The sequence below is a fragment of the Cetorhinus maximus genome, chromosome 17 (genome assembly GCF_964194155.1).
Source record: "Cetorhinus maximus chromosome 17, sCetMax3.hap1.1, whole genome shotgun sequence".
In the NCBI taxonomy this organism is placed as follows: domain Eukaryota; kingdom Metazoa; phylum Chordata; class Chondrichthyes; order Lamniformes; family Cetorhinidae; genus Cetorhinus; species Cetorhinus maximus.
Window position 1 is genome coordinate 81,301,759 of NC_135895.1, and position 17,184 is coordinate 81,318,942.

Here is a 17,184-nt window from a genome sequence, read left to right on the forward strand (position 1 = left end):
ACTTTGTTTGAAAGTGAGGTAGTTCATTCTGAAGCAAGGATGTTAAAGTTGAATAAAGGAAATTATGAAGGCACAAGGGACAAACTGGCAGAGGTGGATTGGGAAAATATTAAAAGGTATGACTGTACATAGGTAATGGATAGTCTTCAAAGAATTATTGCATAGCTTACAGCACTTGTACATTCCTTCAAGGTGCAAAAACCCAAAAAAGTCAGTCAACCGTGGCTGACGCAGTTAAGGATTGTATAAGATTTAAAGAAAAGGCTTATGAAGTTGCCAGAAGTAGTAGTAAACGTGAGGATTGGGAGGTTTTTCAAATACAGCAAAGGAAGACCAAGAAATTGGTAAAGGGAGAATAGAATATGAATGCAATTTGGAAAAAAACATAAAAATAGAATGTAAAAGCTTCTATAAGTATGTAAAAAGGAATCGTTTGGCTAAGACATGTGGGTCCATTACAAGCAGAGTCAGGAAAATTCATAATATAGAATAGAGAAATGGCAGAGAAGCTAAATGATTACGTTGTGTCTGTCTTCACTGAGGAAGATACAGGAAATCTTCCAGATTTAGAGATCCAAGGGATAGGGAGAATGAGGAGTTGAAGGAAATTAGTATAAGTAAGATGGTTGTATTGGAGAAATTAATGGAACTGAAAGTTATTAAGTCCTTGGGACCTGATATTCTGCATCTGAGTGTTGAAAGAGGTTGCTATACAAATAGTGGATGAATTGGTGATCATTTTCTAAAATTCTATAGATTCTGGAATGGTTCCTGAAGATTGGAAGGGAGGGAGAGAGAAAACAACTACTACAGACCTTATCCTTGCGTCAGTGGTAGGGAAAATGCTAGAATCTACTTTAAAGGATGTGATAAATGGATTCTTGGATAATAATGACCTGATTGGGCATAGTCAGCATGGATTTGCAAATAGGAAATCATGTTTGATGAACCTGTTTGAGTTTTTTGAGGAGGTTACCAACAAAATTGATAAAGGAGAGTCAATGGACATAGTATACTTGGATTTTCAGAAAGCTTTTAATAAATTCCCCCACAGGAGGTTGATTAGCAGAATAAAAGCACATGGGATAGGAGGCAATGTACTGGCATGGATTAAGGATTGGCTAACAGGCAGAAAACAGAGTAGGAATAAACAGGTCATTCTCACATTGGCAGGCTGTGACTAGTGGGGTACCGCAAGGATCAGTACTTGGGCCCCAGCTGTTCACAATATATGTCAATGATTTGGATGTGGGGACCTACTGTAATATTTCCAAGTTCATGGATGATACAAAGCTAGGTGGGAATGTGTGTTGTGAGGAAGATGGCTGCAGAAGGTTTTGGGGACTTAATGAGTGGGCAAGAACATGGCAGATGGAATATAATGTGGAAAAATGTGAGGCTATCTACGTTGTTAGAAGGAACAGATGTGCAGAGTATTTCCTAAATGGTAAGAGATTAGAAAGTGTAGATGTACAAAGGGATCTCGGTGTCCTTGTCCACAATTCACTGAAAACTAACATGCAAGTGTAGCAGGCAATTAGGAAGGCTGATGGAATGTTACCCTTTATCGCAGGAGGATTTGCGTATGAGGATAGCGAAGTCTTGCTTCAATTTTGTAGAAGCTTGGTTAGACTGCACCTAGAGCACTGTGTGCAGTTTTGGCCCCCGTACCACAGAAAGATATTATTGCCATCGAAGGAGTGCAACGAAGGCTCACCAGACTTGTTCCGGGGATGGCAGGACTGTCTTATGAAGAGAGATTGGGGAAACTGGGCCTGTATTCTCTAGAGTTTCGAAGAATGAGAGGTGACCTCATTGAAACCTACAAAATACTTGAAGGGATAGACAGGGTAGATGCAGGTAAGATGTTTGCCCTGGTTGGGGAGTCTAGAACCAGGGGATGCAATTTCAAAATAAAGGGGAAGTCACTTAGGATCAAGATGAAGAGAAATTTCTTTACTCAGAGGGTTCTGAATCTTTGGAATTCTCTACCCCAGAGGGCTATGGCAGCTCAGTCTTTGAGTATGTTTAAGGTAGAGATTGATAGATTTCTGGTTAACAATAACGTAAAGGGTTATGGGCTTTGAAGTGTTCGATCAGCCATGATCATGTTGAATGGCGGAGCAGGATCATGGGCTGAATGGCCTCCTCCTGTTCCTATGTCAAAGGTGGTCCTAATGTCATTTTCACCCTAGCTAGAGAATTGGAAAATTGACAGGGGCTTTCGCTCCTAAAAGCTGTTCAGAAATTCCTGTCATCAGGTGAGGATTGAATTGGGTATCACTTCCTCTGCTGATGCTCGCTGTATCGGCTCAAGAGGAAGAATGGTCAATTGGCTAAGACATCGGAGGGTGCTCGGGGAACCATTACAGAATAGGGATCACAGAATCTTTGCCACAGAATCACAAAAATGTAATGGAGCAGAAGGCGGCCATTTGGCTGCACCGGCTCTCCGAATGTCCAACTCACCTAGTTCTATTCTCTTGCCTTCTCCTCGTAACCCTGCACATTCTTCCTTTTCAGATGACAGTCTAATTCCCTTTTGAATGAGTCAATTGAACCTGAGTCAATTGAACACTCTCAGGCAGTACATTCCAAACTCTAACCACTCACTGTGGAAAATAAGTTTTTGCTCGTATCACTTTCATGTCATATTGACACATCACTCCAACGTAAATCAGCAACAGTAAGTAGTGGGGGCGGGAGGTTGGGGGGAAATAACCAGTTTCTTGTAAGATATGCAGTGATTTGGAACACTGTCAGTAACTTGGGTTATAAACCAGCAGATACGCCATAAAGATTTCACTTGACGGGGCCTGGATATCAATGTTAGAAACCTGCTGTTAATTTCAAGGGTGTGGCTGGCAGTCCACCCTTATAATGGTAATAGGCATCTCACTCTATAATCTCTGGGGCATACTGTGTTCCCCTGAGCCGAGGTGATGCAGGTTCTCAAAGCCCAGGCAACTCGGCCCAACTTGCAATTGGTTTCTATTTGCTCCTTTGTCTCCATTTGACTTACTTGGGCATGGAGGTTTGGAGTGGACTGTTGTTTCATTGAGGCATTAGTGGAGAAATCCTAAATCAGAACAGTTAGTAAAGAAAGAGCTTGGTTGCCCCGGATAATGGTTTAGTGGGTTGTCAAAGCGACAGCTCTTTATGGATGAAATTCAACACCCAGTTTTGGATGGGGTGCTGTTTGTCTTTAGGACAGTTACTGTTTCCCCCACCTACCACCCCCAGCCTCTTAAATGTTTCCATTATGTCAGTCATAGTGTTACCAGAGTGAGAGGTTGTGGGTTCAGGCTGAACTCCAAAGACTTAAGTGCATGATACAGGCTGACATTTTAGTGCAGTATTGAGGGAGCGTGGCACTTTTGGAGGTACTGTCTTTCAGAAAAGATGCTAAACTGAGAGCCCCTGTGCCTTCAGGTAGATGCGAAAGATTCCATGGTGCTATTCCAAGGAGCAGGGAGGTTCTCTCTCGTATCCTGGACATTGTTTATCCCTTAACCAACATCATTAAAATAGATTATCTGGTCATTATGACCTTGATACTGGATTTTAATGCAGTGTATTCACCGACCGAGAAATGAGTGAGCTTTTTCCAGAAACTCGTTCCAGAATCAATATTTGTTGATGTCTTTATATTAATAACTTGTATAATTTCCCAATCATACTAATGATCATCCTCCTTGGTCTCCAGTGTGTTCCAGGGTACCAAGGAGTCAACTGTGAGTACGAGGTGAATGAATGCCAAGTATATCACTGTCAGAATGGAGGAACATGCATCGACCAGGTGAATGATTACAAGTGTTCCTGTCCACCAGGAACTGGAGGTAATGAAACATGCCTTCATTTTTATACCTGGCACCAAGGGAATGTACTGATGAGGAAATAATACCAGTTGAATGAGTTCCCAGATTGCTGTCTGTGATCAGTGTCACATGACTTTCAAGGATCAAAACAAGCACATTGAGCTTGGGTTACGTGCTGTAGCACTGAAAATGAACTGTAGGCTGAGTTGCTTCATCCTTACTCATCAAATATACGTTGGTGTCTTTGTGTTAATCCAATCCACACTAGTGTGTGTGGGAAGATAGGGAAAGATATGAGTGCCGTTGAGCAGAGAGATGGCTATGGCCCCTCATTGACGATGGCTAATGATGGATGGATGATGTTGCAAATATGCAGAGGGACTGTTAGCAATTGGACAAATGTGAGCTGATCAGAGAGAATCAGTGTGTAAAAGGTAAGTTATGTCCAATGAACCTGGTGAAATTTTGAGGATGCAACTGAAGTAGTAATAAGGAACTGTCTACAAATGTTGTGTGGATTCCAGAAGGCATTCCAAAGGTTCCATGTAAGAGACTGTGAACAATGGAATTGAAAGAAACCTATTGACATAGAGTGAACAGGTCAGGGACAGAGTTTAGAGACAATAGGTATGCACTCCAGTTGGTGTCCGAAACTTCCTTAGATGGCTAGATTCTAGTTAGATGGTTTGGCATTTTAAATGTAAGTTCTTGAATCAGTACGATAAGTAGACAGCAAAAGCGCCCTAGCTTAGCGCTCTTATAGACCTCAAAACTTGAGAACGTGATCCTATTTGTTTCTTATTTGCTGGCTTGTCCTGTTGAGTTTTGTGGGCCTGTAGTTTTGGAAAGGGTTGTTCTCAATGCTTTTGCCTCATTGGCGGATGAATCTTAAATCCAAGCAGCAACATCCATTACCATCAGTGACATGTGATAACGTGAAAATTTACGACCACGTTGATATTTCTGTGTAACCCCTGAGCCTCCGTGAGCGCCTGACCTGACTCATTGCTGGCCATTCTCTCATGTGACATGCTTTTTAAAAAAATTATGTTGAGGGCCAATGCTTCCTCCAGACCAGAGACGACAAAAAATAATCTGAAGTACTGGTTGCGGGACCACCTTTTCAGAAGCCCAAGAACAGATTGCTTGGCCAAACTTGTAGCTGGGTAAAGTTTTGGGCAAGGGAGTAGGGCAAGTAAGAAGGGAGTTGTGGAGCAAGTACAGAAAATGCAAAAACAGCAGGAAGTGTAATTTCTTTTAAAATGTTTTCTCTGTTCGCAGGTATTCTGTGTGAAATAAACATTGATGACTGTGAGCCCAATATTAATCCCCACACGGGGGAACGCAAGTGTCTAAATGGTGGCCAGTGTGTTGACAAAATTGGTGGCTACAGCTGCATCTGCCCACCGGGCTTTATTGGAGAGCGCTGTGAAGGGGATGTCAACGAGTGCCTTTCCAACCCATGCGATCGCAAGGGCAGTCTTGACTGCGTGCAATTAACCAACGATTACCTGTGCAGGTGCCGACCTGGGTTCACAGGTGAGTTGCAAAGCAATTCTTGTTTCCGTTCTTGCTAATTTTCTCATTTTGATCACCAATGCAGGGGTCTCCATGAGCTCTGACTGATCTCCATGTCAAGTCACAGATTGACTATTCCTCGGCTTTGAGAGTGAGCAGTGTGCTGGGCTGCTCAACCACAGAGGCCAATTCAGCCAAAAGCAAATTGCATTTTTGGCTTGTGTCCCATGCTCAGATACTCACTCCTTCAACATAGGTGATCAGGAGCAGGAACCCTACCTTTTTCATGACGTGGGGGTACAATAAGACCATTTGTGACCCCCACCATTGGTTGTCCTGGCAGATTCACTAAGTCTACACAAATCTGGGATCTTCATGACTGGTATTGCTTAGCTACTCAGTGCCTTAAACAACAGGGCTGCTTCACTAATTTTTTCAATAATATCCTGTGATCCAGCGTCTGAAGCGTTTTTGTTTGACCTTGAAGCTAATTGGAGCAGTCAAGAGGATCGCAGCTCCTTGGGGCAGGGGCACAGTGATGGGTAAGAGACGTTGAGATGATTTAATTGGAAATTTCTCCGTTGATGAAAGGAATCAATGCCAACTAATAGCCCACAATTGTGAAGGGTTCAAATAATGGGGATAGAATCAGAAGGAAGAATTTTGACTGGATTGCTCCACAGAGAACTGGCATGAAATTGATGGGCCAAATGGCCATCTCCTGTGCCGTATTGACTCTGCTGGGAAGAACTTCTTCAACCCAAATATTGAGAGTTTTAGTACAAGTTATTGGGAAGTGATATTGAAGGAAACAATTTAAATGGTTCTTGAAAACAATTAGATGAGAAAGAAGGATATGTTGAGAAAATTTATTGATATTGGATAGACTTGTTGGGCCTAAAGACCTTTCATTGTTCCTCAAGATTGATTATTGTGTTCTACTTGCATCAGTTTAGGAACAATCCTGTATAGTTTTGTGTGTCGATTGATTTAATACCATCTCACTATATTCCAGCTGCAAAGAAGGATTGCATGGGTCCAGCAGCTGTCTGGAAAAGGTCCAGCCAACTGTCTGCTCACCTTTCAAATCAGTGTTATAATGTGTTTCTGACTCATCTTGAGATCACTGAATAAATCTATCTGAAGGAGGCTATGGAGCCAATCATCAGCCTAGCTACAGATCTACTGTTCCTCACCCTTCAAGGAAGATGAAGAAGGAGAGAGGTTGAGGGAGGGCATTTCAAAGCTTATGGCTAAATGGCCCTTGCTGCTTGGTTAGTGAATGTTTTATCCATTAAAAAATCATTTAAAACTGGAAACAGCTGAGAGTTCTTGGTTCAGGATATCCAGCGTTAACAGAAACAAAGAATTATTTCTTCTTGGCAATTTGTTGTTACAGCAACGCCCCCATTCTTAAGAATAACACACTGAGCATGTGTATGATGCAGTAGCCTGGGATACATGGATCAGCTCTGAGCAACAAGTTAGTGGCTCCCTATCTCTAACCTCCTCCAGCTTTACAACCTTCCGGGAACTGCAATTCTCCAACTTGGCCCTCTTGTGCATCCTCCCCAATCATTTTGATTGAGCCACTAACTTGCTGCTCAGAGCTGATCCATGTATCCCAGGCTACTGCATCATACGCATGCTCAGTGTGTTACTCTTAAGAATGGGGACATTGCTGTAACAACAAACTGCCAAGAAGAAATAATTCTTTGTTTCTGTCAATGCTGGCTATCCTGAACCAAGAACTCTCGGCTGTTTCCAGCTTTAAGTTATTTTTTTTTAACGGATGAAACATTTACTAACCAAGGAGCTAGGGCCATTTCTCCCCCCCACCCCTCCTCTAGCATTTGGGGATTACTTTTTTGTCTGCCTAGTACTCAGATGCACTTTGTATCTTGCAGTAGAAAAATGGAACCAATCACTCACACGGGACCTAAAATGACATTCTCCCTCCCCACTGGACAGGCAGTGCCCTCCTCAAAACAATAGTTATATGATAGAGCAAGTGACGTTAACTGCATGTCCCACAATATTGGTGCTGCTTAATGCAGGGACTGATGAGAATCTTTTATCCTATTGATCAGTCAATAACATAAGTCACTGATTTCTTGCAGGCCGTCACTGTGAGACCACCATTGACCTGTGCCGTTCTCAGCCATGCCGGAACGGAGGGACTTGCACGTTTGCTGTTAACGCTCCACTCGGATATACCTGCCAATGCAGACCTGTAAGTGTAACAGAGTTCTTCCCTATCTTTCGGGTGTATGAATATTCATGAATTGTTTGGAAATATCATCACTTTTTTTAAAAGGACAACCTGTTAATACCCATTAATTGCTGCAAGTCTCCAAACCCTTCTGGTAGTTGTTTGGGACCTAGGGCAGGTGCTTGCATAACCAGTTGCAATAGTGTTTCTCCACCTGTTAAGTGTGCCAATGGTGGTCTACTTGTGTTCCACTTGAACTGACTAATTCTGCAAAATAAAGTGGCTGGTTTAATGGGTCCCAGGGCTCTGTCTCAGCCATTTATCAAAGTCGGTGGCTTGTTAGCTGATGTTACAAGTGCGCTCTCAGAACTTGCTTACACCTCTGTTCAGTGCAAGTCCCCTCTTTTAACTGCATTTAAAATATTTGCTAAAGTTTTGACGATCTGGCATTCAAAGATTTTTTTAATGAATGAAGAGATCCTCACCCTTTGGTGTGGATTTTCATAAGATAGTCTGCTATCGCGTTTCACTAAGTTGGGAATGGGGGCAGGCAATGGTGGAAAGCTGCCTGGTTTCTAGCAACCTGATTGCCATCTCCAGGATCCTGCTGAAATCTGTGTACACAGATGTTAAGTGAGAGCAGGGCTTAGATCACAAGCTACTTAGAGGAACGCCATTAAGGTGACCATTTACTCATTCTTCAAGAAACACTCAGCCCTCTTCTCTGCCTCCATTCCACCTAGCCGTCGCCTCAGTGTCCAATTGTTTGGTATGAAGCCAGACATTTGATCACCACCACCTTGAAGGTTCAATCCACCTATTGATGCTTTCCAAGATGTCCTAGCATTTTCCTGTTACCTAGCATGAACCTGTCCCTATTCTCAGTTTAGTTTACCATGACTGCATCTTCCATTGTCCAAATCTTGTATACCACCATTCAGTTTCCTATTGGTTAATCTCCTTTCAAGGGCCAAAGCCCAAGTTTGTTTCCCTTGTCTAAACTGTTCCCAGGCAAAAAGCCATCCTTGCATCTCGATGGCTAGAACCAAGCAGTTCCTTTGTTTTCCCCTGTCAATAAGAGCTCTGCATGCATGTATTTTCCCCCTGCCTGTGCACTCCATGAGTGGCAACTGATTTTTGCTGATTGGCTACTTGATCACAGAGGGCACCACAGCCTGTGCACACGTACTGCCTCAGCAGTCAGAATGCTGGCTAATCAGACATGTACTTTTTTATAGTTTAATAGTCTATTTACCTGGCTGACTGTGACTCCGCCTTAATGATCCCACGTGGCTCGGCTCCCACAAGTCCCTGAAATCCCACCAGTGGTGGCCTTCAGATTCTAGGGGACAGCTGCCTGTGTGACCAGGGCATGCAACCCCTTAGCAATGAGAGTGAACATATGAACATAGGCATTAGGAGTAGGAGTAGGCCGTTTGGCCCCTCGAGCCTGCTCTGCCATTCAATAAGATCATGGCTGATCTGATTGTGGCCCCAACTCCACTTTCCTGCCTACTCCTGATGACCTTTGATTCTTGACCAACAAGGGAGTCGAGCTACCTCTGCCTTAAAAAATATTCAATGAACCTGCCTCCGCCATCTCTGGGGAAGAGTTCCAAAGACTCTCGACCCTCAGAAAAAATATCTCCTCATCTCTGTCTTAATTGGGACACTGCTTAATTTTAAACTGTGTCCCCCAGTTCTAGTCTCTCCCATAAGGGGAAATATCCTCTCAGCATCCACCCTGTCAATTCCCCTCTGGATCTTGTATGTTTCAATAAGATCACCTCTCAACCTTCTAAACTCCAATGGATACAGGCCCAATCTGTCCAACTTTTCCTCATAAGATAATCCTCCCATCCCAGGTTGAATGAACCTTCTTGAAAGTGCTTTTAACTCATTTATATCCTTTCTTACATAAGGAGACCAAAACTGTACACACTCCAATGTAGAACTTCAAAGCATTAGTCAAACATGATTTCCCTTTCACAAAACCATGTTGACTCTGCCTGATTGCATTTCTAAGTTCCCCACTATAAACTTTAACAATAGATTTTCTCTATGACAGATGTAAAGCTAACAGGCCAGTAGTTTTCTGCTTTCTGTCTCCCTCCTATCTTGAATGGAGGAGTCACATTAGTTATTTTCCAAGTTGATGGGACCTTTCGAGAATCTAGGGAATTTTAGAAAATTAAAACCAATGCATCTTCTATCTCAGCAGCCACTTTTTTTAAGACCCGAGGGTGACTCCCTTCAGGACTTATGAACTTGTCGGCTTTTATTTCTAATAATTTCCTCAGTACCTTTTCCCTGGTGATTGTAACTGTTTTAAGTTCCTCCCTCCCTTTCGCCTCCTGATTCACAATTTATTTCTGGAATGTTGTTTGTATCCTCTACACTGAAGGTCGATGCAAATTATCTGTTCAATTCATCCACCATTTCCTTATTTTCCATTATTAATTCCCCAGACACACTCTCTTGGGACCAATGCTTACTATCTGTTTTTATATTTCTAGCTAGCCTTCTTTTGTACTCTAATTTGAAAGAGCAATAATGCCAAATTTCTTTCACTCCTGGTTTTAATTCTCTCTGCAGGGCGTAGTGGGAGCGAGTTGCGAATATACCAACTACACCTGTGGGCAGATATTATGTCAGAATGGTGGCACTTGCACCATGACTCCCGTGGGCCCCAGGTGCATGTGTTTGGTAGGGTTCAAAGGCTCGGAGTGCCAGCTACCCACTTGCTCTGCCAGGCCGTGCCGCAATGGTGGGACCTGCCTCCCAAAGACAATGCCGCCGTTCTTCAGCTGCCAGTGCCCCGTTCCTTACTGGGGGCCGACGTGTGCTGAGTCGGAGAGGAAGAGCTGCCATTTGCCCCTGTGCAAGCAGAAGCTACGGGATCAAGTCTGTAACCAGGAGTGCAACAACCACGAGTGTGAGTGGGATGGCGGTGACTGCTCACTCACCTTGAAACCTTGGGAGAACTGCACAGAGAGCCTGCAATGCTGGAACTACTTTAATAACAACCAGTGCGACGAGGCCTGCAACACGCCCGAGTGCCTGTTCGACAACTTCGACTGTCGGTACACTCAGAAGTCCTGCAAGTACGTTCAAAGTCTGTGCCAGGGTTTGGAGCTCTTTCTCTCCGGGTTGCTGTCTGAAGTTAGGGTGAAATGGGTAGGGGGGAAGAAAGAAAGGATTTGCCTTTAAACGATGTCTTTCACGTCCTCTGAACATCCCAAAATGCTTTACATCTAATGAAATGCATAGAGCTTGCAGGGCAGAAAGAGGCCAAACAGACCGATATGTCTGTGTCAGTGTTTATGCATTCCTTCCCCCTTCCTCTCAGCTTAATTTCATCCTGTCAGCTGAACCTTCTGTTCCTTTCTCCCATAATTACTTACTGAGCTTCCGCTTAAATGCAGCTGTGCCGCTGGAAGTGAAGTTGCTGTAGGAAGTGCGGCAACCAATTTGTGCAGAGCACACTCCCAGAAACAGCAATGCAAGAATGACCTAATAATTTTAGTGATGTTGGTTAAGGGATGAATATTGGCCAGGACAGTAGGGAGAACTCTCCTGCTCTTGTTCAAAATAGTACCATGGGACCTTTTACACCAACCTGTTAGAGCAGATGGGCCCTCTGTTTAAACTGTCGTCCGAAAGTTGGCATCTCTGACAGTGCAGCACTCCCTCAGTACTGCACTGAAGTTTTAGCCTAGATTTAGTCTAGTCTCTGGAATGGGACTTGAACCCATGACCTTCTGCCTCGAAGGCAAGAAGGCTACCCACTGAGCCATGGCTCAAAGTTGTTTTTTAACACCATTCCAACTCCGGCAGATGAATCTTACTGTGCATAGTGCACAAAACAACAGCTGTGGTTGCGCGTTTTTGGTGTGGACATCAACACATAAATGGGTCAAAAGGCTGTAATTGGGCAAGGTTGAATTTTGAAGATAGTTACTCTCTAATTTGCCCTTTTTGATCCCCGCAGCCCCCTTTATGAGAAGTACTGTGCTGACCACTACCACGATGGACGCTGTGATCAGGGTTGTAACAGTGAGGAGTGTGGCTGGGATGGCCTAGATTGTGTGGACAACGTCCCTGAGCGACTGGCCAAGGGGACGCTGGTGCTGATTGTGCTCCTGCCACCGGAGAAACTACTCAATGATTCTGCAAACTTCCTTCGAAGGCTGGGGGCCCTCCTGCACACAGTCCTGAGATTCAAGAAGAACTCAAAAGGGGAACCGATGGTCATCCCTTACTACGGCCACGGCTCCAGAATGAAGAGATTTATTAGGATAGTGAGAGAGCTCGGGCAAGAAGTTATAGGGTAAGAATTTAGTGCTCTGCGTAAGGCCTATTGATTGGGGTGCTTTCTTATTTTTAGTTTTTTTTTTTGAGGGAGGAGGTCCCTGAATGCACCAAGGTCATGCTGCTCCACTGTGCATTGAGCTGATTGATGTGTATGCGCGCTTTTGCTGATGAGTAGTATGACCAACCAAAACTTGCATTGTAGTAGTGGGTTGCTGCTGCCTGTGTATGTCTACACTGAGCAGGAGATGCCAACTTCTAGAATGAAGGGCAAAAAAGTTAAGGGAGGGATCAGTTTTGCTTTAAACTTGGGAGTAGTGCCAAAGAACTAGAAAGTAGCAGCATGGTAACAACTCTGTTGAAGAAGGGCAGGGGTGAAGGATTGACTGGTAACTACAGATAGGTTAGTCTAATGTCAGTTGTGGAATGTGTATGGGTTCATGAAGTACAGCTTTATTGAAGGTGAGGTTTCTAAACATTGTTCAGTGTTTTTTGATTAATCATACAGATAAAAGAAATGCTGTAAATAAGAATTTTCAGAAGGGTATCTTTCAGGAGTATTGTTACAGAAATTCAGGCATATTATAGAGGAATGTAACAGCATGGTTGACTAACAGCTATTGCCCATATTGGGGAAGGTAGGAAGTGGTGGACCCCAGAGCTCCGTGCTGAGTCCTGTTGTTCACTGTGAATAGATTATTTTATCTTGGGCTGAGGGACACTGTTGAAATTTGCTGACAAATTACAACTAGGGGTTTGATAAAGAGGACTGTAAAATGCTTTAAACGAATATGTACATCAACAGAATGGGCAGATGCAACTTAATGGGCATCTTGGGATAGGAAGTGATGACTGGAGTGGATGGGGCAGACACTCAGAAGCTAAAATACATAATGGTGTGAAAAATGTGACTACGAATAGATAAATCCACAAAACTGGTCATTTAACATTTTAGACTTTTTAAATAAGGGCGTAGAATTCAAAAGTTAAGAGGTAATAGTTATGCTACAGGTAGAGTCCTGAGAGGAGTTTTGGATTGTATATTCATCAGGATAATAATGGGGTTGTGAAAAAATGGTCTTGGGAGTGCCTTAAAGTTATATGGGTCTCTTTCCACTGGTGTGGAGATGGCTCATGGGAGATTTAAGTATTTTTTTTAACCTTGATGTAGAATTTTGTTGGAGTGAAGAAGACAAAACTATGCTTCTGTCTGGTTGGGGTGATTTAAGGTCACAGAGTGGAAAGAGTGGTTGGGAGAATTATTTTTTAAACATTAAGGCACTTAAAATATTGAATGCTTTGCCAGAGGCGGCAGTTAAAGCATTTTCGGAGAAAAATGGAAAATGTATGAGGCAGGAGAAGATGCAGTAAAGAGCTGTCGCAGACACAAATGAGCTAACAGTTGTAAACTGTTGTAGTTCTATGGATAACCTTGGCATTTATAACTTTTTGTTGCTCTCACACAGTTCTGAAGTCTGCTTGGAGATTGACAACCGTCAGTGCTTGCAAACATCCGAGGATTGTTTCCCATCCACAGACAGCGCTGCTGCCTTCATTGCTGCCCAGTCCAGCAAGGGCAACCTGCCTTACCCAATCAAGTCTGTTAAAAGTAAGTGAAGTCAGCTCCCAAATCTGGCAAGCTCCAACTGAAAACTCCAGGGAGTGCTGAGGCTTCAGCTATTCCAGAAGTGCATTGCCAATTGCCCATTTGTGGGAATGCATATTGAAATGTAACTAAAAAATATGCTTTAGTTGTGTTTTGTAATAAACATTATTACCTCCACTTCCCAGCATTTTCTATTGGTTTTCTTCTGAGGTTTGTATCTAATTATGTTTTGCTATTAGGTGGCAAGGCAGCATCCATCGTTCATCTTTGTTGACCTGAACTAATTGAAGGTCACTGCATAGTGTAGTGTCAGCCACGCTGGGCCAGAAGTATGATTGTGAACCAAATTACAAAGTCATTTTCAAAGGTTTTCTGAGATTTGAGGTAAACTGAATAATGTCCCCCTCCTTCACTCTCAGTTGAACTTCCAAGATCGCAGTGTTGATGAGGGGAGCATGACAATCACTGCACAAGAACCATTCCTAGTCAAGTCTTTACTGAGACCAGTGGAGCTGCCAACTCTTAGTACACACATACTGATGTTTTACATTCAGGCCCTTTTATTCATGCCAGTCTCTTAAGCAATGCTGTTTAGTTTTCATTTTAAGTAATATAACCTTTCAAATATGTTTAACGGAAGAAACATATAATCGTAGATAATTACAGCTTTACCTATCGATCATCCCTCTTGTAAGCCAAAATATAATTGTTGTCATCAATAGGCTGGATGTTGCAAAATCTTCCATCATGCCCTACCATTTTGCTTTTTCCATGTACGCCCAACCTGAAAGATCCAAACAATTCACAGAATCTCTCAGTGCAGAAGAGGCCCTTCAGCCCATTGAGTCTGCACCGATACGTGAGAAACACCTGACCTACCTACCTAATCCCATTTACCAGCACTTGGCCCATAGCCTTGAAAGTTATGATGTGCCAAGTGCTCATCCAGGTACTTTTTAAAGGATGTGAGGCAACCCGCCTCCACCGCCCTCCCAGGCAGCGCCCCTCTCCACTGCTCTTCAGATTTCTCCACAAATAGCTGTTCCCAGTCTACCTTGGCCAGATCCTGCCTTATTTTACTAGAATCCGCTCTCCCCCAGTCCAAAACATTTTTTTGCAACTTGTCTATTTCTTTGTCCATAACAAGCTTAAATTGTACCATGTTGTGGTCGCTATCACTAAGATGCTTCCCCACCACCACCTCAGCCATTGTCCGGCTTCATTCCCCAGAATTAGGTCCAGCACTGTGCCGTCCCTTGTTGGACCCTCTACATATTGACCTAAAAAGTTCTCCTGTACACATTTCAAGAAATCCACTCCATCCAAGCCCTTAACATTATGTCTATCCCAATTAATTTTGGGAAGGTTGAAATCACCTAATATAATTACCCTATTGTTATTGTTTTTACACACCTCTGCAAATTGTGCACATATTTGCTCCTCAATTTCCTGCTGACTATCTGGGAGTCTATAATAAACACCTAATAATGTGGCTGCTCCTTTTTCATTCCTAAACTCTACCCACAAAGCTTCATTCGATGACCCCTCCAAGATGATCTCTCCTAACTGCAGTAACTGGCTCCTTAGCTAATAGTGCAATACCTCCTCTTCTTTTACCCCCTCCCCTGTCTCGCCTGAAGATTCTATACCCCGGAATGTTGAGCTGCCAATCCTGCCCTTCTCTCAACTACGTCTCTGATGGCTACTATATCACAATTCCACGTGTCAATCCTCACCCTGAACTCATCCGTTTTACCTGTAATACGCCTGGCATTAAAGTAGAAGCCATCCAGCCTTGCCTTACTCCCTTGAAACTTAATGCAGCTGTACTCCCTCTGACTTGATTGTTTTACTGTATTATGATGTGTCCCTATTCTGCTAACATTCTGTGTCCCCTCCCCCTGCCGAATTAGTTTAAACTTCTCCCAACAGCACTAGCAAACCCGCCCGCAAGGATGTTAGTCCCGCTCTGGTTCAGTTGTAGACCGTCCCGCTTGTACAGGCCTCACCTTCCCCAGAAACGGTCCAGGAACCTGAAACCCTCCCTCCTGCACCAACTTTCAAGCCACGTATTCATCTGTGCTATTCTTTTCTAGTTCTGTGCTTGCTAGCACATGGCACTGGGAGTAACCCAGAGATTACAACCCGAGAGGTCCTGCTTTTTAGTCTACTGCCTAACTCCCTGAATTCTTGATGCAGGACCTCATCCCTCTTTCTTCCTCTGTCATTGGTACCAACATGTACCATGACCTCTGCCTTATCACCCTACCCCTTCAGGATGCCCTGCAGCCGTTCAGTGACATCCCGGACCCTGGCACAAGGGAGGCAACACACCATCCTGGAGTCACATTGACGACCACAGTAGCGCCTATCTGTTCCCCTGACTATAGAATCCCCTATTACTATTGCTCTTCCTTCCTTCCTCCCCTCCTGTACAGACAGGCTGCTTGTGGTGCCAGAAGCTTGGCTCTGTCCGCACTCCCCTGGAGGAACCAGCACCCTCATCAGCCTCCAAAACGGAATACCGATTTGTGAGCGGGACCCCAGGGGACTCCTGAACTACTGCCTGTTTCTCTTGGACTGCCTGGTGGTCACCCATTCCCTTCCTTCAAGTCCCTTCATCTTCAGTGTGACCACATCTCTAAACATGCTATCCACGATGCTCTCAGACTTGTGCATGCTCCACAGTGCCCCCAGCCTCCGTTCCAGCTCTGAAACTCGAGCTTCCAGGAGCTGCAGTTGGACACACTTCCTGCACACATGCTGGTCCCGGGCACTGGAAATGTTCCCGGCTTCCCACATGGAGCACGAGGAACACACCATGGCTTTGAGCTCTCCTGCCGTGACTTATCCCTTTTAATTAAACCTTTTTAAATCAATTACTGTAGGGCCCTTCTTTCCTGATCTTCGTTACTACAAAATATACAAACTATAAACCACAAAAAGACCTTAAACTATAAGCGATAAAAGTTGTAAATACTTACCTGACCTTACCCACTACTTACCAGTCATTTCTTTCCCTTGTAGCCTCTACTGCTGCAGTAGGCAAGGCCACTCTCTGAAGATTTAAGAAGTTGGATAGTGAAGAAAAAATGCAAATAGCACCTCTTACCCACTGCACCGGATTCCTACTGTGCACCAAATTGCCAATACCCACACTCTGGCTGTGTCTCACTCACAATGAGGTCTCTCCCCTGCTCGTGTGCAAGCACACTGATAGTGTGCTTCTAATAGTCCCTTTCTTAAATAGAGCTGAGTTGACTCACACTAGTTAAGCTTCAAATAGTAATCAACAACAAAACAAAAACAGAATTACCTGGAAAAACTCAGCAGGTCTGGCAGCATCGGTAGAGAAGAAAAGAGTTGATGTTTCGAGTCCAACATGACCCTTCAACAGAACTGAAGTATAGTTAGGAGAGGGGTGAAATATAAGCTGGTTTAAGGTGGGGGGCGGGGGGAGAGAGAAGTTGAGGGTGTGGTGATTGTGGAGATAAGCAAGCAGTGATAAGAGCAGATAATCAAAAGATGTCACAGACATAAGGATCAAAGAGGTGTTGAAGGTGGTGATATTATCTAAGAAAAGTGCTAATTAAGAATTGATGGCAGGACACTCAAGGTACAGCTCTAGTGGGGATGAGGTGGAAAGACTAACAAGGTATTAGTTGTAGATTTAAAAATAATGGAAATAGGTGGGAAAAGAAGAATCTATATAAATTATT

The 17,184-nt window shown here is 43.7% G+C and overlaps 1 protein-coding gene across 1 annotated transcript in view; it reads left to right on the forward strand.

Moving 5' to 3' along the window:
• The window catches only part of LOC144692536 (uncharacterized), a 163,714-nt gene that overhangs the window by 125,950 nt on the left and 20,580 nt on the right, over positions 1-17,184 (forward strand). Inside the window, exons 22-27 of the mRNA XM_078561509.1 lie at positions 3,707-3,839; positions 5,100-5,357; positions 7,457-7,569; positions 10,144-10,652; positions 11,540-11,878; positions 13,326-13,468. Coding sequence (XP_078417635.1) covers positions 3,707-3,839; positions 5,100-5,357; positions 7,457-7,569; positions 10,144-10,652; positions 11,540-11,878; positions 13,326-13,468 — 1,495 coding nt within the window. The remainder of the gene's footprint in view (positions 1-3,706; positions 3,840-5,099; positions 5,358-7,456; positions 7,570-10,143; positions 10,653-11,539; positions 11,879-13,325; positions 13,469-17,184) is intronic.